The 27,359-nt window shown below is 47.1% G+C and overlaps 2 protein-coding genes across 2 annotated transcripts in view; one reads left to right on the forward strand and one right to left on the reverse strand.

Annotated features, from left to right (window-relative positions):
* KCNIP1 (potassium voltage-gated channel interacting protein 1) overlaps nucleotides 1–27,359 on the forward strand; it is a 386,270-nt gene that overhangs the window by 24,310 nt on the left and 334,601 nt on the right. The gene's annotated exons all lie outside the window — the stretch shown is intronic.
* Nucleotides 932–12,267, reverse strand: KCNMB1 (potassium calcium-activated channel subfamily M regulatory beta subunit 1). Its single transcript, XM_004042981.5, has 4 exons — nucleotides 12,144–12,267; nucleotides 8,170–8,327; nucleotides 6,536–6,707; nucleotides 932–1,737 (listed from the first exon to the last, which is right to left on the reverse strand). Exons 2-4 carry the CDS (start codon nucleotides 8,301–8,303, stop codon nucleotides 1,468–1,470), a joined length of 576 nt encoding a protein of 191 aa, XP_004043029.3. The 5' UTR covers nucleotides 8,304–8,327; nucleotides 12,144–12,267; the 3' UTR covers nucleotides 932–1,467.

A 27,359-nucleotide genomic window follows, 5' to 3' on the forward strand; every position in this document is an offset into this window, starting at 1 on the left:
ATCCCCTACGCATTGTTAGAACACAGAACATTGCTACCCCCACCCCGTGCAGGGCTTCTGGCGTGGTGGGGCTGGGACAGGGGCCTGAGAGTGTGCATTTCTCACAAGCTGCCACAGGATCCTGATGCTGCTGGCCCAGGGACCACACTTGGACAGTCATCGTTCTAGGAAAACTTCCCGGAGTGGGAATGCTAAAGGTGATGGCTTCTTCCCATTTTGCCCTTTTCGAATCTGAGATAGGCTTCCCCAGCAGGCTCAGTGCCAGAGTCCATACCCTCAATTTAAACAACAAATCCTCCTCTATATCATGACCTTTCCTCCAGAGGGTTGTTTTTCATTTTTTGTTTTTTTGTTTTTTTGAGACGGAGTCTTGTTCTATCACCAGGCTGGAGTGCAGTGGCGCAATCTCGGCTCACTGCAAGCTCCGAACCCCGGGTTCATGCCATTCTCCTGCCTCAGCCTCCTGAGTAGCTGGGACCACAGGTGCCCACCACCACGCCTGGCTAGTTTTTTGTATTTTTAGTAGAGACGGGGTTTCACCATGTTAGCCAGGATGGTCTTGATCTCCTGACCTCGTGATCCGCCAGCCTCGGCCTCCCAAAGTGCTGAGATTACAGGCGTGAGCCACCGCGCCCGGCCCAGAGGGGTTTTTAAGATTGTGTGTTCTGAACGGCCTGTCTCTGACTGGATCCCAACTCCGTCCCCAGACCCACTTCCATCTTTTTCTGTGAGGGGGACACACTCTTTCAACTTTTCCAAAATGGCATCTACCGTGGCTTTTCTGATTAAAAGCAAACGAAACACACCCTTCCTATAATCAAAAATTTAGAAAAGCAGCAAAAATAAAAAGGGGATAAGGAAGAAAACAGAAATTAACCACCATCCCGCCGCTAAAATTTTGATGAGTTCTCATGTATTTCCTTGCAGCTGATTGTTGTTTGGCATACATTTATTAATATCGGAATTAAAAATATATATGGCACTTTATATCCTAGAAAATAGTAATACTGTAAATGTGTTCTAGAAATGGGAGCTGCTGTTGTTCTTATTAGAGAATTCAAACAAAGAAATGAGGCTCGCTGGGGACAGCTTCTGGAGGAGGATGGGTACCGCTTTGAGACAACAGGGAGAACTCAGGCACAGAGGTGACGATCATCGTTCTCTGTGGGGCACATAGTGATGCAGCCGGAAACAGGTATGAGTCAGTTGAGTGGGGACAGGTAATAGAGAGCTAGAACTGGCTGGCCTTATGGCCTCCAAGGCATTGGGGAGCCACTGTACATTCTTGAGCAGGCAATGACTTCACAAAAGGATTTCTCAAAGGTTAGTCCTGCAACAGAAGACAGCGTGGATTGGAGTGGAAGAGTGGGAGGGCAGGTGGAGAAGGCATGGGTCTGCAAGTGGGGAGCAGCCCTGGGGGCCCAGCCAGTCCCCTGTGCCCTGACAAGTGGTATGGCATGGATGGCTCTACTTCTGGGCCGCCAGGATGGACAGGTACTGGTTGCTCTTCACCATGGCGATAATGAGGAGGCCACCGGTCAGCAGGAAGGTGGGCCAGAAGAGGGAGAAGAGGAGGGCCTGGGGCCCGTAGAGGCGCTGGAATAGGACGCTGGTTTCGTTCCCCCGAGGTGCGGAGAAGCAGTAGAAGACCTGCTGCTCTTGGAATTTGGCTCTGACCTTCTCCACGTCAGCCCGGGCCGTCTGGTAGTTGTCCAGGCTGCCTGGGATGTAGGAGCACTGTGGGGAGAAACAAGAGCAGCCGTGGGCTTGGAAATCCCCATTTCTTAGCCAAGGGCTTGATATGGAGTAAAGAAAAATACCAGCTTTGTAGTCGGGCCCCTGGATTGGAGTCAGGGCTTTGGTCTAAAGCTTGGCAGGCCATGCGCTGTACAGGTCTGGAGAGCACGCTCTCATTTGTGTCTTGTGTGTGGATGCGGTGCTGGAGCTGCTCGGGGTACAGGCTACACACCTGGGCGCAGGTCCTACCTTGGAGTCCTGGCTCTGCTTGGATTGGCTGTAGAATTTTTGGCAAATTGCTCACTCTTTCTGAGCCCTGAAGCTTCATCACTTAAATGGGTGAATATCAGTTTCAAAGGATATTATGAAAGAAGGACTTCAAACAGAGCTATCTAAGGAAACCAGGGAGGGACACAGGCCGAGTGGGCTGTGTATTTGAAATCGAGACCATGTGCTCAGTTGCCTACAGGGCTCATGAAGGTATTGTCAGTGGGTGAAGCAGGCAAAGCAATGAGATGACAGGTGCCCACTGACTCTTGCCTTGGTGCCAGGAAGAATTGCCAGGGTGTGGCAGGGCCTGTCAATAGGGAGAGAGCCAGCTGCCTCCAGACAGGCAGTCACCACTCCCTCCAGGCAATGGATGTCAGGCCACCCAGAAGATCTATAATAGCCAGACCTCCAACACTTTAAGAGAAGTTAGAAACCAGATCACACCTGTAATCCTAACACTTTGGGAAGCCGAAGGGGAAGGATCCCTTGAGCCCAGGAGTTCGAGACTAGCCTAGGCTACATAGCAAGACTTTATCTCTACAAAAAAAGTTAAAAATTATCCAGGTGGGCATGGTGGTGTACCTGTAGTCCCAGCTACACAGGAGACTGAGGTGGGAGGATCACTTGAGCCCAGGAGTTGGAGGCTGCAGTGAGCTATGATCTCGCAACTACACTCCAGGTAAGGCAACAAAGTGAGATCCCATTTCAAAAAAAAAAGTAAAATATTAGCTAAATTTAAAATTGAAAACCTTTGCAGTTTCAACCTGTGTACAGCAAACAAAATATGTTGGCAAGCGGGTATTTGACACTGGGATCCAAAGGAAAGAAAGGATGCATTGCAAAGAGTTTTGTGCCAGCAGAGCATGACACACGTTTAATTCTGACGCTGATTACTGTTATTAGGAATCTTCTGCCCTGTTCAGATGAGGCCAGCTGGAAAGTGATGCAAAGCAGTCATAAAGCGGAGTTTTATCTGGTTTTATCTCTGTTCTGTGCTGCAAGTGTGGTGCCCCCATCTGCAGCAGAATACCTACAGGGCCCCCATAGCCCAGGTCCCTACCCACACTGCATCACTGAGGGCGGGACCCAGGAATGTGTGATTCCTTCATGCACTTAATTTTGCCCTAGTGAAATCATGTGCAAGATCAAAATGTGTAAAACTGAGACCCAAATGGCAGGTGTTGAGCCAGATTCCCTGCAGGCCTCGGCCACTCTCTGGATTTATATGAGGTGCCACCCTGGAAGCTGCCTGCCCTGAGGGCATTCACTCCAGCAACACAGAGGAGGGTTGCACTGTAGTTCTCACAGCCTGGGAAATGCAGACGCTGCACTCAGATATAGGGCCCCAGCCAGCCAGGGAGTAGCTGAGGCTGGGGAGATGCTGGCTCCTCAGGAATCTGGCATTCAGAGCTGTTGGACACTGCCAGGTCCTCAGTAGCATATAATCCAGCGTCCTGAGCTGACAGTGAGGGGGCCTGGCCTGAGTCTCTCCAATGCCTCTGACTGTGACCTTGGCTAACCTAGCTCCTTAAATAGCAGTGTGGCTATGGAGTCAGACAGGCCTGAGTTCTGAGCTGCGTGACCTTGGCAACTGCCACAACCTCTCTGGGCCTTGTAAAATGGGTTTGTGAGGCTACCTGCCTAGGAGAACTGTCATGGGGATTAAATGAGATGATGCATGTAAAGCACTGAGCACAGAAGCCCAGCACACGATAAGAACTCAAAAAAGTGGAAGATGCTATTATTATTAATAATAATATGTTTTGACTTATCTATGAAATTGCAACAGCTCCTTTACCTTCTTAAAAAGAGGTCTATGGATGAGCTCTGAAGTAGAGGCTTCTGTCCATCCTGGGCCTAGTGTATCCTCTGCCTGCTCAGGGTTCCTCTGGATCTTTTATGCTGGGCCTGTTTGGCAAGACACTGGGCAGGAATTCACTCTTCATGGCCAACCCCAGAAGCTGGGGCCTGAATGCATCCTTTCTCTCCTGTCCTGGGTCCAGCTAAGCCTGAGTTATCTGAATGATCTGAAACCAACCAGCTTTTTCCCAAGCCCTGCAGTGTAAGGTCCCCAGGACAGACAATGGGAGGGAATTTAGAACTCACCTGCTCCAGGCTAAGACTCACAGGAAAAGCTGAGGGCAGACTGTGGCCCCTACCTTCAGAGTTGGAGGGTGGGATGAGTCTTCTTGGCCCTTCACAGTGATTCCAGAGGACACCCAGCTAGCCTGTAGCCCCAGCTACTTGAACCCCTATGATGGACATAGGCGGAAGGAGCAGCTAGCCCACAGCCCAGCTGCTTGGCAAAAACACGAAGGGCATTTCCACTGCTTCCTCCCAGCCCCTGCAGCCTGCTATCAGTACCACACCTGGTCAAGCCTGGGCGGCAGGGGAGAGGACAGCAGTGGCTCCAGCATGTCCTTCCTTCACATCCTGCTGACAGTTAATTCAGGGGATGCTCCTCTGAGCTGGCAATCTCAGGACCAGGGAGGCAGCCTGAAAACCAGCCTGCTCTGGCCCATATCACACCTGGAGAATGTCACCAGTTATTGAAAATTTGTTTCTTGCATTGGGATAAATCAAGAGCTACTGAATGCCAATGCAGAGGCAGGGGTCATGGGTAGGAGCTGCCTCCAGTGGGCCCTGAGACCTCTCTCCACCAGGTGGGGCCGAGTCATACTAGCGATGACAGAACACCTGACCATCCTGCACTGCCCAGACCCACTTCTCCTTGACCTTCAGCACTCTCAAGATCCCACAGCCTCCACGCCCCATCCCAGGCACCCTGCCGCTTCCCGTCCCATCAGCCATCAAGTCCAGACTGTCAGCATCTCCCCTGCTGCAGGCCACATCTTGGTCCTGAGTGCTTGCTGTGGCCTTGGCTCCTCTGTCTAGTAACTGGACCCACACACCTCTAGGCTCCATCTTCCCAGCCCAACTCTGAAACTCTGATCATGCCCTAAAGATTCCCATTGCCAACAGCAATAATTTCCAACCTTAGAATCACCTTGGGAGCTCCATGAATGGATCTCTGACCAGAGATTCCACCTTGATATGTCTAGTGTTGGACCCTAGTTTTGTTTTTTAAGACTCTTACAGGGTTCTAATGCATAGCCAAAGTTGACATATCTTGAGACATACATGCTCACATTTTAATTCCATATCGTGGTGATCAAAGGCCTCTGGGAACAGACCTTAGTCTGCCCTGACAGCCTTTTCCAGCTGCATACACCCCATCATGGGTCATTTTCTGTAGTCAGCCCTCTGATCCCTGTCTCCACCTAGCCCTTCCCTCCGCCATGCCTCGTCCTATAGGCATACCCGCTTCCTATATCACCTCATTCTCTATGCCTTGCATCCTGCGCCTGCCTGATGTTAAAAGCCTAATCCAAGAGCGTTTCTTTTTTTTTTTTTTTTTGAGATGGAGTTTCACTCTTGTTGCCAGGCTGGAGTGCAATGGCGTGATCTTGCCAAGAGACTTTCTTTTTTTTTTCTTTTCTTTTCTTTTTTTTTTTTTTTTTTTTTTTGAGATGGAGTTGCACTCTTGTTGCCAGGCTGGAGTGCAATGGTGCAATCTCACCAAGAGCCTTTCTGATACCCCCATCATTGTCAGTTGGAAAACATCCCCCTCCTCTAACCCCTGTAACTTCCTCTGTTCTTCTCCCCGGTGCCAATTCTTCCCTGCTAGGCACTGTTCATGCATGAGCTCTCTCCTCTTGAGTCCTACAGGCTTGACACAGGAGGTGCTCAATGGCTGTTGAATAAATAAATGAGAGGAGGAAAGAAGGAAACAAGGAAGGAAGGAAGGAAGGAAGGAAGGGAGGGAGAGAGGGAGGGAAGGAGCGAGGGAAAAAAAGAAAAGAAAGAAGGAGGGAAGAAAGGGAAAAAAGAAGGAAAGAAAGAAGGAAGGAAGAGAGACAGAATATGGGCCAACTGATCACTTCAGGAAAAGATATGGTGGTGAGTTTTGTGTTTTGGAGGGGGAGGGTGGGATGTTGGGAGGCAAGGATGGAAAAACCATCTAAATGTTTGTTTACGGAGGTTACTCCAGCCCTGAGTCCCGGGTTTCCTGGGAAGTCACCTGGATTCCACTTTGAGGATCTGGCCCTGGGCCTGGTCCCTCATTTGACTGAGGTTGTAGAATGAAAGTACTAACACTAATCACTGCTTTTGTTTGAGTGCCCACTATCCACCCAGCATCAAGCGTGGCACTTTATATACAGCGTCTCTGACTTGATAATAGCTCTTCAAGGTGCAACATTAGCATTCCACTGTACAAGGGTGGAAACTGAGGAGGTGAGAGGCTAAGTGGCCTGCCTATGTTTACACAGCCAGTTAGCGGCAGATTCAAACCCAGGTCTGTGTGACTCCAACACAGAAGAGGTAGGGCTGGCTCAATCTCATTCCAGCTGTGAGACCTGGTCAAGTGGGTTGATCTTTCTCAGCCTCGGGGACAGGGACAGTTAGGAACAGGCTCACACACCTGACAGGGATAAAGGGATGTGTCCCCATCCCTCCAGTTCAGTACCTGCTGGTTCTGGTCCCGAGTGTCCTCCGTGTGGTACAGCACAGCCCACCTGCCGGCAGCTGACACGTTGACCCACAGGCATGGGTACTGGGGCACCTTCTTGCCCTTCAGCTCCTCCTGGTCCCTGATGTTGGTCTCAATCAGGTGGCACTTGGATTCCTGGGTCCACACGCTGAGGAGACCACACACATGCACACATACACATCTCAGAACTGGGTGACACACAGAACACCCATTTGAACCCATTATCCCCTGGGAGCCTCTAGAGGGATCCACGACTGGGCTCCTCATCTTGTCTTCAGCATCCAGCAATAAAGGCACATGACCCCACAGTCCCCGGACACAGGGAGGAATTGTAGAAGCTGGATGGGGTCTTAGACATTATCTGTATGACTGGTTCTCAACCTTGGCTACTCTTCCAACAACCTGGGGAGCTTTTAAAAAGATTCCCATGTCCAAGCTACACCCCAGAGCAAGTGAATCAGAACTTCTTGGGTGGTTTGGCCCAGGCCCTGGGTGTTTTTTCAAAGCTCCCTGATGTGATTCTGACGAGCAGCCAAACCTGAGACTTTCTTATCCATATCGTCTTCATTTTGCAGAGGCAGAAAAGAAACTCAGAAAGGTCAAGTGACTTTGCTGAGACCTTGCAGGACCTGAAGCTAGGTCTGAGTGGGTTGGAGAGCTGTGTTCTTTCCCCTAAAAGGAGCAGATGTAGAAGGGGTTTGATTTGAGCCAGGATGGGAAAGATGGTGGGGACAGTCTCTAAATGGTGCTTCACCAGATTAAGAGTCCAGCCTGGAATCGCTTCAGCGTTGTGAAGAGTGAGGCTGCAGCAGGCCCGGGAGAGGCTAACAGGCTCATCAACATATTAGTAAATCAGTTGTGCTTCAACTCCCAAGTATCCTGTGGGAGACCCATTGCCAGTCAGAAGGGGGCTGTCAGCTGCTGGAACGTGCCCAGAGCACAGGTCTAAAACTTATCCTAAGGACAGGCTGGGAGAACTGAGTGTCTTTGTTCCAAATAGAACACGAATTAGGAATTCACAGCTTTTCCTTAAAATCTCAAGTGGTTGATATGTCATGGAGCAAGGGCATGGACCATTCTCTGAGATTCCTGAGCAGAACTTCAGGGAAGCAGATGCTGGCTCAATGCAGACACATCAGAAAACCTCAAACATGAAATGTATGTTCAGTGAGGCAAGGAGCTCCCCGTCTCTTGAGGTATTCATCAGGAGGCTGGATGCCCACCTGACAGGGAGGCTTCAGAGGGGAGAGAATTATGCAGCTGAGCTGTAAACATCTGCAATTCTCTGATTCCTCCTGGGATTAAACTTGCACTGGAACCTTTGCTCTGATTCTTTGCTATTTCTTCTGAGAAGGGCATCATGTGTCTGTTACCACCACGTCCTAGATCATGTGTCTGTTACCACCAGGTCCTAGAATCTCAGACCAGTGGGGCTCAGTTCATCCTACCTTCCCTGCACTTGAACCCTAGAACCTAAGAATGAGCATCGTCTTGACCCTGCTGCCTCGCATGAGGGTCAAGGAGAGGGGTGAGTAGAAGGCCAGGGTTCCTTACAGATGCCAGACCCTTAGGAGAGGGTTGGGGGTGGGCAGGCCGGGAGAGCTCAGTACCTTTTCTGGTAGAGGGGCAGCACAGTCGTGACCAGGATGTAGTAGGTGATGACGGCACACACCACCATGGTTACACCCAGGCAAAGGGCTCGTGTCTCTCCCCGCTTCTGGGCCATCACCAGCTTCTTCACCATATTCACTGGGGGCAGTGATCATTTCTAGGTCCACAGAAGCAAACAGAAGTGAGATCAGCCCAGTTCACAGGTGATCCACAGAAAGAGAGGACAGGTGAGAGGGGAAGGTACTCAACTATTAATATCACTCTTGTTTATATTTGGAGCTTTGCAACTTCCAGAAGTCTTGCTTTATGGACCCCATGTAAGCCTTCCCTGTGCAATTGAGAGGCAATTGCAGATAAAAGACCTATGGCTCAGAGAGGTAAAGTGACTTGCCCTAGGTCACACAGTATGTAATAGGCTCAGTAATGGCCCCCCAAGATGTCTATGTTCTAGTCTCTGGAAGCTATCAATGTTACTTTATGTGGCAATGACTTTGCAGAAATGATTAAGATAAAGGCTCTTGAAGGCCAGGTGCGGTGGTTCATGCCTGAAATCCCAGCACTTTCGGAGACCGAGGCGGGCGGATCACGAGGTCAGGAGATCAAGACCATCCTGGCTAACATGGTGAAACCCCATCTCTACTAAAAAAAAAAAAAAAAAAAAAAAAAAAAAAAAAAAAAAATTAGCTGGGTGTGGTGGTGGGAGCCAGTAGTCCCAGCTACAGGGGAGGCTGAGGCAGGAGAATGGCATGAACCTGGGAGGCGGAGCTTGCAGTGAGCAGAGATGTGCCACTGCACTCCAGCCTGGGCAACAAAGCAAGACTCCGTCTCAAAAAAAAAACAAAAAAAAAAAAAAAACAAAAAAAGATAAAGGCTCTTGAAATGGGGAGACAATATTGGATTATCCATGTAGATCCTAAATGTAATCCAAAGGGTCCTAATAAGAGAGAAGTGAAGGGAGATTAAACAGAAGAGAAGGCTAAGGTGATATGACCAGGGAGACAGCAATTAGAGTGATGTGACCACAAGCCAAGGAGTGCAGGCAGCCGTCAGAAGCTGGCGGGGGCAAGGAACAATGGCTCATCCCCCACGGCCACTGCAGGGAGTGCAGCCTGCAGACACCTTGGTGATTGTGGACTTCTGGTGAAATTTCTGTCGTTTGAGGCCGTCAGGTTTATGATCATTTGCTAGAACGGTCATAGGTCCCCTGCGGTGAGCGAGCAGTACATGTGCATCATCCACGCACCTCCCTCCACGGCACTTATCTCACAGGGATACTTGGAGTATTTCTGCCCAGAAACAGTTCTGTGGCAGGGCTGGCTGGGCCGGGCAGCAGTCAGGGAAAGGAGAGGAGGGCCCCAGAAGGCAGCTGCAGGTTGTCAGGAGAGGCAGGAGGTTTACCATATTCCGGTTTTTTTTTGTAAGGAACATTCCCCTACTTCAAGCAAAGAAAGAAGAAAGAAGGCATCATGGTGGCCTCAGCGACTGCTTTCTTATTTCAGGGCTTGAAGCCACCTGGGACAAAGCAGAATGGGCACATTCTGCTGGTGGTTGCTTTCCTTCTCTCCTCTTTCTTTAGGCAGCAACTCCTTGTTTTTCCCCGGACATTGACTCCACCCCAATGCAAGCAGTTTCCACCCTCCCCTGCTAGGCTCCTGATCGCTCCCCCAGGAGTGTGAATCTTGACAAAGACTTCAAGAAACAGCCCCTCAATCTATGCCGCCTGGAGCCACAGAGATGCCCAGCCATGGTCCCCGCGTGATTTCCCATGCGTTCCTCAAGCTGTCCTAGAGCCTCTGGTAAATTTATTTGCTGTTGTTTTTATTTGTTTAAAGTAACCAGATTCCATTTCTACCAAAAATACCAGGAAGCTATCAAGGTAATCCTCCATTTTAGGGGAAATTTTAGGGGAATTTAGGGGAAATTTTAGCCAGATATCAGGGGGACTTTATTCTCCTTGCCAGGTCCCTAAAGTAATAAACATATTATGGTTTTTGTTTGTTTGTTTAATTAGCCAGTGTCTGGGTGACAGGCATTAGTCCAAAGAGATTTTCTGCAAAGTGCTCTATTTTCTGCTCAGGCGTCTCTTAACTACTAGACTGTTTCAAATATTCAGAGATTCTTGACTCCCTCCCCTTAGCCAGGCTGCCCCCATACCCGGGCATCTCCGCTAAAGGGAAGAGACCAGGGTCAGGCACCACAGATACCCATCACACCTTCCCAGTGAGCTGGTCCACCTCCCCTATCGATCGGCAGAGGTGACATCCAATGACAACTTTTTCTCCTTTATTTGGCACCAGGAGGTGAGGTTCCCCTACATTCTAATGGAGACATTATAAAAGCACAAGCAAGAAGAAATTGCCCCCGACAAAGAGAGATGTTTTATTCAACTCTTTTTTATCCTTTTCCTCCTGTTCTGTGATCTTGTGGGAATGGGAGAGCCCACGCCTTTTTCTACCTGGCGTCAGTTGAACAAGCCTTTCCACGTATTCACAGGTAAAGCAACAGAATCACCTGGAGGTAGGCTAAAAGCCCCAACAGCCTGCTTCCCCAGGACCTGCAAGGGTCACCGGCACTTGGCCCCACCCCAGATACTGTGAGACATAAATCATTTGAAGCCAATGGGAAATCCCATCTTGGAAACCTAGGGCTGAGTGCCCACAACAAAGCCATTTCTCTCCTGGAGCAACTGGAGCGCACCTGTGGGGGCTTCCTGCGGCTCCTTCCTGGCTAATCAGCCCCCCCAGTGCCGAGGGCCATGGCCTCCTCTGCTATTTGGCTTCTAGTGCCCTCCCAGGCCCCTGGGCACTCCTGAGGCTGGTGAAGGTAGGAACCTGGTTTTACCAGTTTTAGGAGCTCAGAAGGAAAGGAAAGGAAGGCTTCCCTGTCACAGAGAAGTCTGGAAACTTGGCTTATTCAGGTCTGACCCGTCTCTAATGCTCTGAGGAGATTGTTGCCTGCACTGAGTGAGTTTATAGAGTCATGATAAATCCTCCTAAGACCATGCGTGGGGTTCAGTGTAGATATGACTTTAGCAAGAAGTTAGTATTCGGCATCCAAAGGGAGAACCTTTGGCGGGAGGAAGGATGGGAACTGTCAATATCCCCCAAGGGACAGAAAGAAAAGGAAGAAGTGGGTTTCAGCTATCATAGGAGGGATTTCAGTTAGACTGTAAGAAGAACTTCCCAGTTTTGAGCGTTTCTAAATATCTCTGAAGTTCCAGGATATATCTTCCCATTTAGAAAGGTCACTTGAGATCTGGGATAGATTCAGAGAAGATGGAGAAGGACAAAGGAAGGCAGGACTTTGGAGTGTCCTGGGTGACCTGATAGCTGGGTCGACATCCTTTTCCTTAGAAGGACAAGGAATAGAGTACATTGTTGAACAGTTTGGTGGGGTGTGGACAGGGCGATTCTGAGGTCCTCAGACATGGAATCAAATCCTGGCTTTGCCACTTACACTTAGCAACCATATGACCGTGAAATGAGAACCCTGGTACCTGCCTCAGAGAGTTCCGCTAAAGATCAAATGCCATATTGAGTATCAGACATGTACCATAGCACCTAGCCCCAAATCAGCCCTCAGTAAATATTAGCTATTACTACTAACGAAGGAAACCCTGAAAGTTTGGAGCAGAAGTCTGGACCCCTCTTGATGAATCTATTTTTGTCCCACCTCTCTACCGGTGACAAGTGCCAGCATTGGTGTTAATCTCCAGGCTGCAGCCTTCTGGCCACTCTGAGAACTGGGACCTAGAGGGCCAGGGCGCTTACTACCAGAGTAACCTGGCCACTGTGCCACCCTCCCCACTGGCCACCAGACCACGGGCCCTCCATCCAGAAGGACAGCCCCGAGAGGAAGGGAGTCCTCCTGCCTGCCTCCCTCCCTGCCCCGTGGCAGGCTGCTTTCCCCAGTCTCCCTCCAGCCCGGTCTTCAGAGAAATCACTTCCCAAGTGCTTTCAGACCCGGTACTCACAGTCTTCCCGGCGCCCTGTGGGTCTTCAGCAGCAGACGGTTTCTTTCTGCCTGGACCCCAGCCCCCACCCCAAAAGAGGCCACAGAGCTTCAGCAGGAAGTTTGGCCTCCCCGCCCGTCTCCAGGGAAGCAGCTTTTGGTCCCCATCTGGGGCAAGCCTCCATGCCCAAACATGGTCAAGTCTGAGCACACAGCCTGGAGACACAGACTCGGAGAGCAGGTACCCAGCCCTGAGGAAGGCAGCTGTTACCCAGGCCCTGCACCTCCATCTTCCCAGAGTCTCGTGGGAAACAGATTTCAAACGACAATAGACAGCAAGACTGAGAAACTACGAAAGATCAGCCTGGTATATTTGGAAATATTTCTTCTTTTCTCTGTCTCTGTGGGCTGGCAAAGATGCCAGAAATAGGAAATGATTCTCCTTTTGTTGGCATGAGGAAGGGTGGAGTTGGGCTGGAGGGGTTGGGCTTGTCACCAGTCCCTGGCATATCCACGCTGGAGCAGCTACAGCTCCCTGCCTTTGGCACTTACGTGCTGTGTGACCCTGAGCAAGTTATGGCATCTCTCTGGGCATCAGTTTCCTTTTTTGTTTTTTGTTTTACTCCCAAACTTATCGTTAAAGGACCTCAGTTTTCTCACTTGTGTTACTGGCATTTGTAAAACCTACTTGGCTTTAGGGTAGTGATGGGAGTTAGAGACGGTGGGGATTTATGGCGAGGGGAGAGAACTGACTTTTTAACGACCAACCGAGCTGAAGCTGGGAGTAGTGAGAGCTCCACGACTGCTTCCAACCAGGTCCAGGGACAGTCTGCTCACCAGGGGCCCTCCCAGAGACTGCGAAAGTACAGAGATTTCTTCCTAGCAATAAGACAAGTGAATGTCAGCATTTGCAGGCAAAAAACATGCTTTTAGATCTCTGCTTCTTCATCTGTAAAGTGGAAGTAAGGATTAAAAATCAGCAACAAAGGGCAGGCACAGTGGCCCACGCCCATAATCCCAGCACTTTGGGATGCCAAGGTAGACGGATTGCTCAAGCCCAGGAGTTTGAGACCAGCCTGGGCAACATGGCGAAACCCCATCTCTACTAAAAATACAAAAATTAGCCGGGCATAGTGGTGCATGCCTGTGGTCCCAGCTACTTGGGAGGCTGAGGCAGGAGAATCGCTTGAACCTGGGAGGCGGAGGTTGCAGTGAGTCAAGATTGTGCCACTGCACTCTAGCCTGAACAGAGCGAGACCCCGTCTCAAAAAAAAAAAAAAAAAAAAAAAAAAAAATATATATATATATATATATATATTCAACAAAACGACAAAAACAATCCCAGATATTGGGGCTTTCCTAAGTATCAGGCATGATGGTAGAAGGCAGCTTATCTCCACCCTTCACTTGACCCAAGAATCAAAGAACCTGAAACTGAGACTTGGAGGCTTGAAGTCACTAGTGCAGCCCTAGGGGCCAGAACTAGATTCGAAGCTGGCCCTTCCAGATGGCACAGCTCAGTCTGTCTCTGCTGACCCTGGGGCTGCTCTGAGACATTAAAAATCACCTCGATCATACAGTAAGCTGCCACCTGAGGCTCTGGAGGTCACCCTGAGTTTCCCCAGCCCCCCGGGAGGTGGGTGCAGCCTGGCCTTCCCTGCTGAGCGAGCTCACCACCTTCCTCCCTCCTGCCTCCAGCAGGCGCGAAATGAAGGCAGCCACTCAGGCCTCCCTGACACACTCTCAGGCGGTGAGTGCCCTTCTCCACCCCTTTCCTAATTGAATCTTATTAACAGGAGACTACAGTGTCTGTTTAATGGGCACCATAGCACCAGAGGGTCTAAGACCAGCTTCAGACCTTGCAGGCGGATTGACAGAGGGATGTAGGATCTGGAATTCAATCTCAGAAGAGCAATTTTCCAAGGATGATCCTCTGTCCACTCAGAAGCAGGAAAAGTCCTCCTGGGGCTAATCCAGAAATGCCAGGCCCCCCTCCTGCTTCCCTGAGGGAGAGATACACAGTGCAACAGGCTGCCATTTATGAGTATAACCGAAGGGCTCCTTGCTCGTAATACTCTGAATAAGTTATTAAGGGCTACATGTTATTTGGAATTCATAAACAAACTTTAGCATTCTTCCCAAGGGAAGGTGGGAACAAACAGGGAAGGGGGGCTGTGGGGTCTTCTGCTGCCCCTAAATGAGCCACAACCAAAAGGCATTGACAAGCCCTGTCCTCGAGGGTTTGTGGGTGAAAACCCAGGTCCTTTGCTGGCTGCGGGGTTGTGTGTGACAGATGGCTACAGGTGGAGGGCAAGAAAATAACAATGCTGCAACAATAAATATTGACGGTTTGCATTAGTACGGGGTGTCAGAGATCACAAAATATCTTCTCTGACTCTTCCAACAGCTTCTTAAGGTACTAGCACCATAGGCTCACAATAGACCACTGAGGTGGAGATTTTTCTACCCATTTGATAGAGGGAGTAACTGAGCCTCAGAGAGGTGAAATAAATTGCCCAAGCAAGTTACTTTGCCTCTCTAAGCTTCAGTTTGTCTGTCTCTAAAATAGAGATAATTATACCTAGCCCCTCAGTGTTTTTGAGGAATGAGAGATCACCTAAGCTACCTGACACATAGTATGGAGATTGTCCTTTCCAAAGATGGTCACACCAAATACTTCCCATTCCATGTGCCCTTTTCACAGTGTGGCATCAACACTCCACCATCAAGAGGGGCATTGATGTCTCTTCCCCTTCACCCTGGGTGGAGCTTCGTAAGGGCCTCAATAGTAGAATATGGTAGAAGGACACAGCATGATGTTCAAGGCTAAGTCATAGACAGGGGCTCGAGTTCCCCCCACATGCTCTCGGGACATGTACCTGGGAACCAGCCACCATGTTGTAGGAAGCCAAGGCCCCGTGCTCCAGCTGACAGCCTCAGCTCAGATCTCAGCCGACAGCTAGCATCTCTCACCCGGCATGGGAGAGAACAAGCCTGCAGACAGTTCCAGCCCCCCGCCTGCCAGCCTCCCAGCTGAGGCCTCAGAGAATGTGGAGCAGAGACAGCCCACCTGCTCTGTGCTCTCTCTGAATTCCAGAGCCACAAAATCCATGAGAAGAAAAAAAATAATGTTTCATGCCCCTGCGTTTTGGGGTAATTTGTTATGCAGTCATAGTAACTGGAACACACTTGCAAGTGATTTCAAAGAGGGACTGTTACAGTTGCTGGTGATAGTGGTAGGATTAAACCAGTGAGAATTAAAACACCTGAGATTGCTATATGGAGTGTTACAGGAGAGTTTAGAAATGCTTTATCTAGGTAGGGCATGGTGGCTCATGCCTGTAATCCTAGCACTTTTCGAGACCAAGGCAGGCGGTTCATTTGAGGCCAGTAGTTCGAGACCAGCCTGGCCAACATGGCGAAACCCCGTTTCTACTAAAAATACAAAAATTAGCTGGGCACGGTGGCAGGTGCCTATAATCCCAGCTATTCTGGGAAGCCGAGGCATGAAAATCACTTGAATCCAGGAGGCGGAGGTTGCAGTGAGCTGAGATTGAGCCACTGTACTCCAGCCTGGGCGACAGAGTGAGACTCCGTCTAAACCAAAACAAACAAACAAAAAAAGTGCTTTATCTACTCGTAGGTCACACACTATGGCACAAATGGAATAGAAGGGCAGTGATATGGGAGGGTATTTTTGTTTATGAAGCACCTACTATGTACCAGGGAATGACCACATAGATATGCAATACATATACATACACATACACAGGGACATTCCTCTCCACAATCCCCCACAAAAGGCCTTGTTCTTTCTGTAAAAGCACAAGGCAAAGTGATTTTCCCAAGGTCACGCCCCTAGCGTGTGATGTGATGAAGCCTGGAGTGCACCTGTGCCCGCTGACTCCACAGCCCGTCCCTGCCCCTCTGTCACCCCACGACCCCCTTGGGAGCAGTTTTCAAGAGACCCCAGGTTTCTTCATGATGTCTGCTTCCAGTGCTTTCCAGACACCCTCAGCTCAGTCTGTACCCCTCTCTGGATTATGCACCTGCTTGTTTATTTAAGTCTTTCTGAATCAATATCTCCTCTCTGCTGACACTTGGGATAATAAGTCCCATAAATCAAATTGGCAACTGAGTCTTGAGCCCCTGTGTGTGCCTCTCTGAGTGCTGCAGGGATGGGTGTTAGTCACTCTCAGTCCTAGCGAAGCTGTGCGTTCATAGACATCTCAGCACTTGCTATGCAGAGGCTCTGGATACACCACTGTGCCGAGGCGACTCAGACACGGTCCCTTCACTGCAGAAAAGCGATGCCAGATTTCCTCAACTACAAAAATACAGAACAGAAAGTGAAAGATGTGTTTTAAATGAGAGACAGTAATAAAAGGCAGAGGAAATAACGGTGGGAGGTTTTTTAGTAGAGTTGAGATGACAAAGTATAACAACAGCAAAAGTAAATGCCAATATTACAATTAAATGGTCACACAACAAGACACGACAAAAAACATGGTAAGGTTGTTCCCTGCTGTGTAGGGTGATACTCACTCCTTTCTCCTCTGACTCTTTTCACCATATTTTCCCTTGGCCTGATTTTTCTTCCTTTATCCTGCCATGCTGTTAACATAATTGTAAGCACCTTGAAAATCCTCTTTGAGACAAAGAGGAGCATAAATAAATAAACAGCCCTGCTGTCTGTCTGTGTGGTAAGGTTGGTTTTTTTTAAAAAAATGCTTTTTCCTTAGTGCAAATCATCCCAGCTCTGTGGGAAAGTGGCATGATGTGGAAGTGCAGGGAGAAGATGAGGTACAGTGTTAGCCTCACTGCTCAGAGAGAGTTGCTGTAAGAGTGCTGGTGGCCTTTTCAACACACATAAAGGAAGCATGTGCCCTCTCCTTCCACAGCACATGTCTCCTCTGTCCTTGCCTCCTGGCCAGCTCTTCCTCTTCCACAGGACTCCCCGCTGGGGCCTTCCCTCGCCCCCAGCCCCTTAGCCACTCTCCGCGCCTGCTGGGCCAGGCGGAAGCTCTGGTTCCGCATGCTGGGAGCACCGCATGCCTCTTCTGCAGAACGCTTCCTCCGCCTGTAATTTAACATTTATTCATGTGCATCCTCCATTAACATGTCTCCCAACCCAAGCGTAAGCTCTCTAAAATCAGGGACTGGAACCGTTCTTATTCACTGCCGCATCTCTAGCTCCAGGAGGAATAAAAAAAGACCTTGCGGTTTTGTTGTCATCGTGCTTTGGTTTTTGGGGAAAAAAACTCTCGCTTTTTTACATAACAGAATATTATAATCATTTTCCCATGCCATGAAACATTTTTCTTCTTTAAATTGATATAGTTTCATAGTTGTACATAAAACATTTTTCTTTCTTGAATTTTAATTATAGATTCGGGGGATACACGTGCAGGTTTGTTGTGAGGGGGTAATGCGTGATGCTGACGTTTGAGCTTCTATTGATCCCATCACTGATAGAGTGAACATAGTACCCAACAAGAAGATTTTCAGCCTTTGCCCCACTCCCTCCTTCCTTTTGGAGTCCCCAGTGTCTGTTATTCCTGTCTTTATGTCTGTGTCTACCCGGGGATTAGCTCCCACTTAGAAGTGAGAACATGTGATATTTGGTTTTCTGTTTCCGCATTAATTTGCTTAGCATAATGGCCTCCAGCTGTATCCATCTTGCTGTAAAGGACATGATTTCATCCTTTTTTATGGCTGTGTAATATTCCAAGGTGTATACGTAGCACATTGTCTTTATCTAATCTGCTGTTGTTGGGCACCAAGGTTGTTTCCACACCTTTGCTATTGTGAATAGTGCTGCAATAAATGTACAAGTGCAGGTCTCTTTATGGTAGAATACTTTATTTTCCTTTGTGTATGCATCCAGTAGTGGCATTGCTGGGTCAAATGGTGGTTCTATTTTTAGTTATTTAAGATATCTCCAAAGTGCTTTCCACAGGGGCTAAATTAATTTATATTTCCACCAACAGTGTAAAAGCATTTCCTTTTCTCTGCAGCCTTGCCAGCATCTGTTATTTTTTTACTTTTTAGTAATAGCTATTCTGACTGGTATGAGATGATATCTCATTGTGGTTTAATTTGCATTTCTCTGATGATTAGTGATGCTGAGCATTTCAAAAACATTTTTCTAGAAAGGCTATACAGTTTTCTATGTTATGGCTAAGTCGGGATAGATTTCATCAAAGCCATGTTGTCAGATATTTAGGAAGGGTACTTGCTTCCCTGCATGCTTGTTTGTGTTTAGTGGAAGGCAGAGTCCACCTCTGCTATCAGCAGACCTGTTTTATTCTCTACCCCTGAACCACACCCATGCCCAGATGTCATTTTTCATGAATGGACAGGTATAAGGGAGATTGTATCCATAAGCACAAAGTTTGGGGACCAGAACAGGTGGATAGAGATGGCAACATCATAGAAGTGGGAGATGGTGACAGGTTGGCAATCGCTCAACCCTGTCCCAGGCCTGATTTGAGCCTTAGTGAGTGAGAGAGAGCAAGAGAGAGAAAGCTGTTGTTAGGGCTTGTGGGACTCAGAACATAAGAAATACCACTTTGGGACCTACGAAGAGGGTGCTTCCACTTCTGCTTAGCTGTGGCCTTGGGCAGTGGCCCTGATAGATAATGGCCATCATTATCATCTAAAATAGCTGCAGCAAAGGTAGACTCCTGTGTGAATCAGTGTCCCTAGGTGTGCTGCAGCTGGCTCACACTGGCACTGTGAGAGCCTTTGCAAGCCAAGTGTTCAACCATCAGGAGCTGAAAATCCACCACAGTGATGGGAGTAGTTATACTGCGGAAATCTACAAACAATACACATCAGGGATTTTGTCTTTTTGGAGAGCTGGTTTGCCAGCACACCACTTTAGAGGATACACTTCAATTGGGAAACCTGAGGAGGTATTAGGAATGAAGGTGTGGACAGGTTATAGGAAACCACAGGGAATAGTGACCTAGGGGCTTGCAATGTTGGTTGAGGGCTGAGGGAAGGGAGCTATGTCCAGGATCTGCAGGAGAATCTTCTTGAGAGGGGATGCTCCCAGCCTGGGGAGACCCTTAGAGAAGGAACTGGGGAATGGACTGCTGTGCTTACTCTCCTGGAATGTGTTGATGAAAAAGTCAAACTCTGCAAATTATTTGAAGAGATTTGTTCTGAGCCAAATGTGAGGACCATGACCTGTGACAAAGCTTCAGAAAGTCCTGAGAACATGTGTCCATGGTGGTTGAATTCCAGCTTGATTTTATAAATGTTAAGGAGACAGAAGCTACAGGCAGACATCAATGAATACACGTAAGATTTACATTGGTTCAGCCCAGAAAGGCAGGACATCTCAAATGGGGATGGATTCAAAGATTTCCTGGTGGATTCAAAGATTCAAAGGTGGATTCAAAGATTTCCTGAATAGCAATTGGTTGAAATAATTAAGTTTTGCCTAAAGAGTTGAAGTCAACAGAAAGAACCACGAAGGGGGGTTATGGAAACTAAGGTTATTATTATATAGATGAAGCCTCCAGGTAGCAGGCTTCAGAAAGAATAAATGATAAATGTCTCTTACCAGACCTTAGAAGGTCTGATTAGACTCTTAGTTAAATCTCTCTGGGATGAGAAAAAGACTTGGAAAGGGAAGGGTATTCTCTGCAGAATGTAGATTTTCCCCACAAATGACAACTTTGCAGGGCTATTTCGAAATATGTCAAATAAATATAGCTTGGGGTAAAATACTTGTTTCTTTCAGAGCCTGCTATATGTCATGTGATGCTATACTACAGTCAGGTTGGAATTTGGTATTTATTACTACAAAGAGTCTGTTTGTCATCTTAAGACCTCTGTTTTAATGTTAATGCTGGTAAGTTGTGCCTGAATACCAAAGGGAGGAAGGTATTCTATTAAGAGGCATGTCCAACATCCCCTCCCCATTATGGCCTGAACTAGTTTTTCAGGTTTCTTTGAAATCCCCTTGGCCAAGAGGTGGGATCCATTCAGTCAATCAAGCGGCTTAGCATTCTATTTTTGGCATACAGACCCTTCTGCAGACACCTGATCTCCTTTGGTTGAATCCAACTGGTAGACAGACAAAGAGCTTGTTGCTGCAGTCCCAGTGATCAGTTTCCAGGGCAGAGCCAGCTAGAGAGTGAGGAGGGGTCAGGAGGGGCTTACATAGATATCAGTCCATCTCCCTGTGTATGTGGCTTTGGGACAGGAAAACTAGGTAAGAGCAAAAAAAGAGGGCTTGAGCACATGGAGACTCCCTGCAAATCCCCCAGAAATATTTGTAGGGGTCTGAAAGGTATGTAGGTAGGGACTCTAAACATTTGTAAGTCAAATTTTATGTGGCTAATTTGGAGCCCCAGGCTGGTAAGAGCTCAGGAAACTCAGGTTCCATAAACAGTCCCTCATTAAATATTCTTTGCATAAAATAGGTTGATGAAAAGAGTCAAACTCTGTAAAATATTTGAAGATATTTATTCTAAGCCAAATATGAGTGACCAATGGCCCATGATGCAGCCCTCAGGAGACCTTGAGAATATGTGCCCAAAGTGGTCAGGGCACAGCTTGGTTTTATACATTTTTGGGAGACATCAATCAAATACACTTAAGAGATGCATTGGTTCAGTCCAGAAAGGTGGGACAACTTGAAGAGGGGGCTGCCAGGTTATAGGTAGATTTAAACATTTTCTGATTGGCAATTGGTTGAAAGAGTTATAATCTATAGAAAGGGATGTTGGGGTTATAATAAGAGGTTGTGGAGACTGAAGTTTTATGATGCAGATGAAGCCTCCAGGAAGCAGGCTTCAGAGAGAATAGATTGTAGATGTTTCTTATCAGACTTAAGGTTTGTGTTGACGTTAAATGCTGCTCAGCTTTTCCTGAAATCCAAAAGGGAGGAGGGCATAATGAGGCATATCTGGACCCCTCTTTCCATCATGACCTGAACCAGTTTTTCAGGTTACTTTTGGAATGCCCTGGTGAGAGAAGGGATCCATTCAGATGGTTGGGAGGACCTTAAAATTTTATTTTTGGTTTACGAATGTTTGCACACTTTTTGTTATTTCCCTAGAATAAAGACTGGACCTCCAAGCCAAAATTCTAGGGCAAAAGGTTTCTACATTTTTAAGATTTCGGTATATATTTCACACCTTTTACCAGAATACCGATACCAATTCTTGTACTCACAGCTGGTAGAGGAGACTGGTTAATTTCACAAATAATCACCAATTCTTAACACTCTTAAATTTGGAAATATGTGTCTTTTGGCTAGGTGAAAACTCTTTCATCTGTTTTTAAATTTCCTTTCTTTAGATTACTAACAAGATTGTACAGTCCTTTATATGTTCATTGGAAGTGAAATATTTTATTTGTCCCAAATTGTGATCAGGAATAAATAAGAAGCCCCTGTTTTAGACCATTCTAACTGTCCTTTTTCTCTGGCAAGATTCAGAGGCCCAATCTTCATCAGCTGCTCTAAGTGGTTCAGGTCAGGACCAGCTCCAGGGGCTGAATGCCCCACCCCAATCCCTCCCAGCCTCTCAGCATGGGCAGGGGGTTTTGAGGTTATAAACAGGTTATTCTGTAAACTTTCTTTGCTGAGCCATAGAATGTCAGCCCTCTAAGGGCCCTTAGAGGTCATCTAGGCTTGTTGCTGGAAAAGAGGGTCCTGATCGAGACCCCTAGAGTGGATTCTTGGATCTCACGCAGGAAATAATTCAAGGAGAGTCACAGAGGACAGTGAAAGAAGCAAGTTTTTTGGAAACTACTTTGTTACAGAGTAGGGCATCCTCAGCAGGAGGAGGAGCATGCCATCCTTTGTGAGCGTGTCTACTTACAAGAAATTAGAAGGAGCTCTACACTTGGAATGTGTAGATGTGCTTACCAAAGGTAAGGGCTATTGGTGCTATCAATGACCATGAATCTTTTACCCTAAGGCTGGTAACCGATGTTATCTTTAAGTAAAATTGGCTGTACCCTTAAGATATCCGGACATTGTACAGGCTTGGTGGGAGATGCTCTGTATGGCCATAAATATTACATAATTATAAGTGGTGGTCAGCTTAGAATTTGGCTATTTCCAGACCATTAGCATTAACCTTAAACATGCTTTGTGAATGCCTGCCTGCTCACTTCAATATGGAGTCACTCTAGTCACATTTTATTAAACCAGAGGCCTGGTAAACAGGGGTTTCTATAACAGGCCTACATGATCATTTTGTCCTTGAGTAATGTTTTCTATTTACAAAGTAATAGAGGCAAGTCATAGAGAACTTGATAATACAGAAAAGTAAAAAAGGGGGAAAATAAAAATCAATCAAGATTCAATGTCCTGAGGAAACCACAGTCAAAATATTAGTGGATTATGCTCTAAAGATTGATACAAATCCTTTCTGAAAACAAACTTAAGAATATACTATACAATTTAAAATGTGTTCTTATTTTAAATAGAAACACTTTCCCCATTTATGTAATATTGTTTTTCAAAATACTACTTCATGGCCCTATAATAGTCCATCATATAGATATGTCATAAAATGTTTTACTATTTCCTATTCTGAGACATTTAAGCTATTTTCCAGGTTTTGCTATTATAAACTACTCTCCAGTGATGATCTGTTCATGTTGTCTTTTCTCACCTCTCTGATTATTTCCTTTCAACAGGTTCCTAAAAGCATGATCACAGCCAAAGAATATTAGCCATTAAAAGCCTCTGCCTCTTCTCTTTTTCTGGAAGCATACGATCTGATAAAATACACACCTCTGTTCTGTTGATGAGCCACGTGAGCTCAGACAGGTGCAGTGATTTGCCCAAAGCCACATAGCTTTGTGAGACCAGGGATTGGAATTCAGGCCTGTCTCGACAGCCTCTCGTGAGTGCCACAACCCAGCCAGGAGTCCATGCTTCCTGACTCCTATGCCATATTCTTGCCTTATTCCTTGTATTAGTCCGTTTTCACACTGCTATAAAGATACTACCCAAGACTGGGTAATTTATAAGCACCAGAGGTTTAATTGACTCACAGTTCTGCATGGCTAGGGAGGCCTCAGGAAACTTGCAATCATGGAGGAAGGAGAAGGGGAAGCAGGCACCTCTTCACAAGGTGGCAGGAAAAAGAGAGAGAAGCCCAGGGGAAATTACCATTTATAAGACCATCAGATCTCATGAGAACTCCCTTACTATCACGAGAACAGCATGGGGGAGACCTCCCCCACGATCCAATCACCCCCCACCAGGTCCCTCCCTCAACACCTGGGTATTACAATTCAAGATGAGATTTGGGTGGGGACACAGAGCCTAGCCGTATCATTCCTCTTTGTAGAATATTTCTCCACCAGTGAGAACTCTCAATTACTGATCACCAACATGTGTCAAGAACTGTGCTAAGTACTTGAACTGCAGTATCTCATTTGATCCTGACCCTTTGAAGTGGTTACTGTGGTTATCCTAATTTTATAGATGGGAACACTGAGGTGGAAACACAGCATTTCTTGTCCAAGGTCATGATGTTAGTACCTTAGAGCCGAAACCCCCATTCCTTCTTGTCTGAGTAGTGTGGTCCAAATAGAATTTTCTGTGGTGGTGGAAATGTTCTATAACTTTAAGCCATTCGATACAATAGCCACTAGCTACCTATGGCTGTTGAGCACTTAAATGTGAACAGTGTAAGTGGAGAACTAAACTTTTAACTTTAATTAATGTAAATGGAAATAGCCACATGGAACTAGTGATATTGGATAGGTATCTCTGGAGCCTTAAGTTTCCCTGTTCCCTCCATCATAGCCTGACTCAGGCAGCTCTGAAGAGGGCTCCCCTACCATCCTTGGACCTCAGCCTGGGGTGGGACTCAGAATAGCCCTCCTAACACGCCTTGCTAATCCTGAGCCAGAGACTCTCTCTGAGCCAGGACCTTGTGCCTGAGACAGATTCTTCAGCTGCCTACAGGGCTGGCAGTCCCAGGAGCTACTTCCTGTGGGCATTTACAAAGACACACTGCAGAGAGAGGCTTTTTAATCCCCTTTTGTTACACATTAATGAAAATGTATGTCTGTAATCCATAAATAATAAGATTGCTCCTGCAAAGCTCAAGGTCTACATTTACACTCAGAGTGAATATTATTATGAACTTCACTAGAATCTTCTCTGGGAGTTCTCAGCGGAGCACCATCTCCCAGAAGACTCTGTCTCTAAGCAGGGAAGTGAAGGAGCATAAAAGGACTGATTTTTTAAAAATCAGCATTTAATCTGGGCACGGTGGCTCATGTCTATAATCCCAGCAGTTTGGGAAGCCAAGACGAGAAGATTGCTTGAGCCCAGGAGTTCTAGACCAGCCTGGGCAACATAGTGAGACCCCATCTCTACAATTTCTTTTAATGAGCCAGGCATGGTGGCGCATGCCTGTGGTCCCAGCTACTTGAGAGGCTGAGGTGGGAGAATGGCTTGAGCCCAGGAAGTCAAGGCTGCAGTAAGCCGTGATTTCGCCGCTGCACTTTAGCTTGAGTGACGTTGAGACTCTGTCTAAAAAAAAAAAAAAAAAAAAAAAATCCCTCATAATTCACTGAGTGCCTTCTTCATGCCAGGCCCTGCACTAGGCCTGGCACACGGCTCCCTAAGGTACTTTCGTAGAGTTGCTGTGACACAAATCACTACAAACTGGGTGGGTGGTTTAAAGCAACAGAAATGTATTTCCTCACAGCTCTGGAGGCCAGAAGTTCAAAATCAAGCTGTCAGCAGGCCCGTGCTCCCTCCAAAGGCTCTAAGGGGAAAATCCTTCCTTGCCTTTTCGAGCTTCTGGTAGTGGCAGGCACTCCTTGGCTTGTGGCTGCAGCACTCCAGGCTCTGCCTCTGTCTTCATGTGGCCTTCTCCTGCTCTGTCAGTGGCTTCTTCTCTCCTATCTCTGATAAAGATACTTACTGTTGGATTTAGGGCCCACCCAGGTAATCAAAGAAGAGCTCAAGATCCTTTGTTTAATAATGTCTACAAACACTCTTTTTTTCCTAATAAGATCATATTCAAGGTACCAGAAATTTGGACATGGACATATCTTTTGTGGGGACACCATTCAAGTCACTATACTCATCTTATTAAATCTATATAACAACTCTGAGAGGGAGGTGAATTAGCCACGATGGACTAACTGCTGCAACCACCCCAAGGTTTTAATGGTATTATACACTAACAGGGCATTTCTCACTCGTGGGAAGTCCAATATGGATGTTCCTGCTTGGGAGGCTGTCCTCTAGGTGGTTGCTGGGGGAACCAGCCTTCTTCCATCTGTGGCTGCACCATCCTGTGGCCTTGAGGTCCCCCTGGAGTTATCCAGCAGGTAGACTGGGAGCAGGAGAGGCAGAGAGAGCACGTGAATCATTGAACATCTGATACACAGACACATTGGCCTGGAAGTGACATACGTTACTGATCCTTACATCCCATTGGTGAGGACTAGTCATGTGGTCTGCCCAGCTGCAAGGGAGTCTGGGAAATGCAGCCCCTGAAGGCTCAGTGGCTTCTCAGCATGAGTATCACACTCTTGGGATGGAGGTAGGGGGAAAGCACCACACCTTGTTGGTCAGCTGGCCACGGCTGCCATAGTGTCATTCATTTACTTATTCTTCATTCATGTAATTCATTATTTCACTCATTTTTCAGAAGAGAACTTTGAGGCTCATTAAAGTTAGGTGATTTGACTGTCACAGAGCATTTAAGTCACAGTTCAATTATTACTTATTAAGGGGTGCTGAATTAGGTGCCCCTCCTTCATGTAGGCCTGTTCCATCTTTGGATTTAACCCACTATATGATTTATCTATATGCGTGCCAGGAACATGATTGGTAAGATTGATTTACACCACCTCCCAAATTGTACTTTGGCTCTCAGTTCTCCTCCCTCTCTCATTTGTCCCTTTGGAGAATGGGTAGAGAGAGCTAGAGCTGGAAAGGCAGGAGGCAGAGAGGTACCAGAGATAAGAGCCAGAAAGGGAGGGGGTGACAGAAAGATAGAAACTCCACGTGGGCCAGATGTCCTAGAAAAGTTTTCCTAGTTTGACATGTAAGGGATTTTGGAGCAGATTCAGTTAGGAAAGATTCAAGAGCAGAGGAAAAATACGAGAAACATAACTGAGAATTGTGAACATGATCTTCTTTTATGTGTTTATGGAAAAGCAGTGACTTTCTTCTGAATTTGTTTAAATTCCTTTTGTGTGCTAGACTGTACATCTTGACTATGACCCCATACAGAGGGATGGGGCTGTAGGCAGCATCACCACAGGTCCCCATCAGCCATGGAAAGGCCCTGTTTACTCCTGTCATCTCCTTTTACTCTCAAATGTGCCCTAGTTTGAGTAAATGAAGTGGCCATCCTAACTTTGGAGGACAGTGGCTTTTGAGTGTATAGGTCTCCTTCCCAAGGCCAAGTGCTCCTCAGGGATGGAAGCCGTGGTCAGCTTGTCTCTGAATGTTCAGGCATAGCTCAGGCCCTAATGCATAGCAGGTGCCCAAGAAATGAATGCAGAAGCCAGGAAGAACCGAGCTATAGTTTGAGTTCAGGCCTTTACACTCCAAATGCCAGATTCCTCCTACTACGCCGGCTTTGGTTGAGGAGCTCTTTGAACACAGTGAAGCAATTAAAGAGTGACTCCTGGTGTGGAGCCACCTGCACTGCATACCAGAGGGATTCACAGAGGGGAGCTGCCTATTGTAGTAAAAAACAGCTCCTAAGCTTCCCACTTCAGAGCCTGTGGGGAAGAAGCAGAGTGGGGCTGAGGACCGCCCTCCAGAAACCACTGTCTTGGTCCTGCACTAGAGGACATGGCTTAAGTCTCCTCCTGCATCTCTTGTGGGCAGGAGGCAGGGGATTATAATGAGGTCCTAACTCTGAACACAAACATGCCAGAGAGGTTTGAATTAGAACTCTCCAGAGAGGAAAATTAAGCTTCAGGTTTTAGTTTTTAAAATGTGCATTTATTTTTCAGTGTAAATAGCTTAAGCATAGTCTTACAAAATTTGAAACTAATAAAAAATCATCTATAATTCTACCATTTAATAAATGTACTATGTGCATTTATAAATTTTTTTTCCAAGATTTTTTTTCCCTTTGTAAATGGTTTTTCTGTACATAGTTATCATCATAGGCTGGTGTATTGGTTATCCATTGCTGTGTAAAAAGCCACCTCAAAATGTAGTGGCACCAAATGCTCATGATTCTGCTGAGTGGTTCTTCCGGGCTGGGCTAGG

Source organism: Gorilla gorilla, chromosome 4 (assembly GCF_029281585.2).
Source record: "Gorilla gorilla gorilla isolate KB3781 chromosome 4, NHGRI_mGorGor1-v2.1_pri, whole genome shotgun sequence".
Taxonomy (NCBI): Eukaryota; Metazoa; Chordata; class Mammalia; order Primates; family Hominidae; genus Gorilla; species Gorilla gorilla.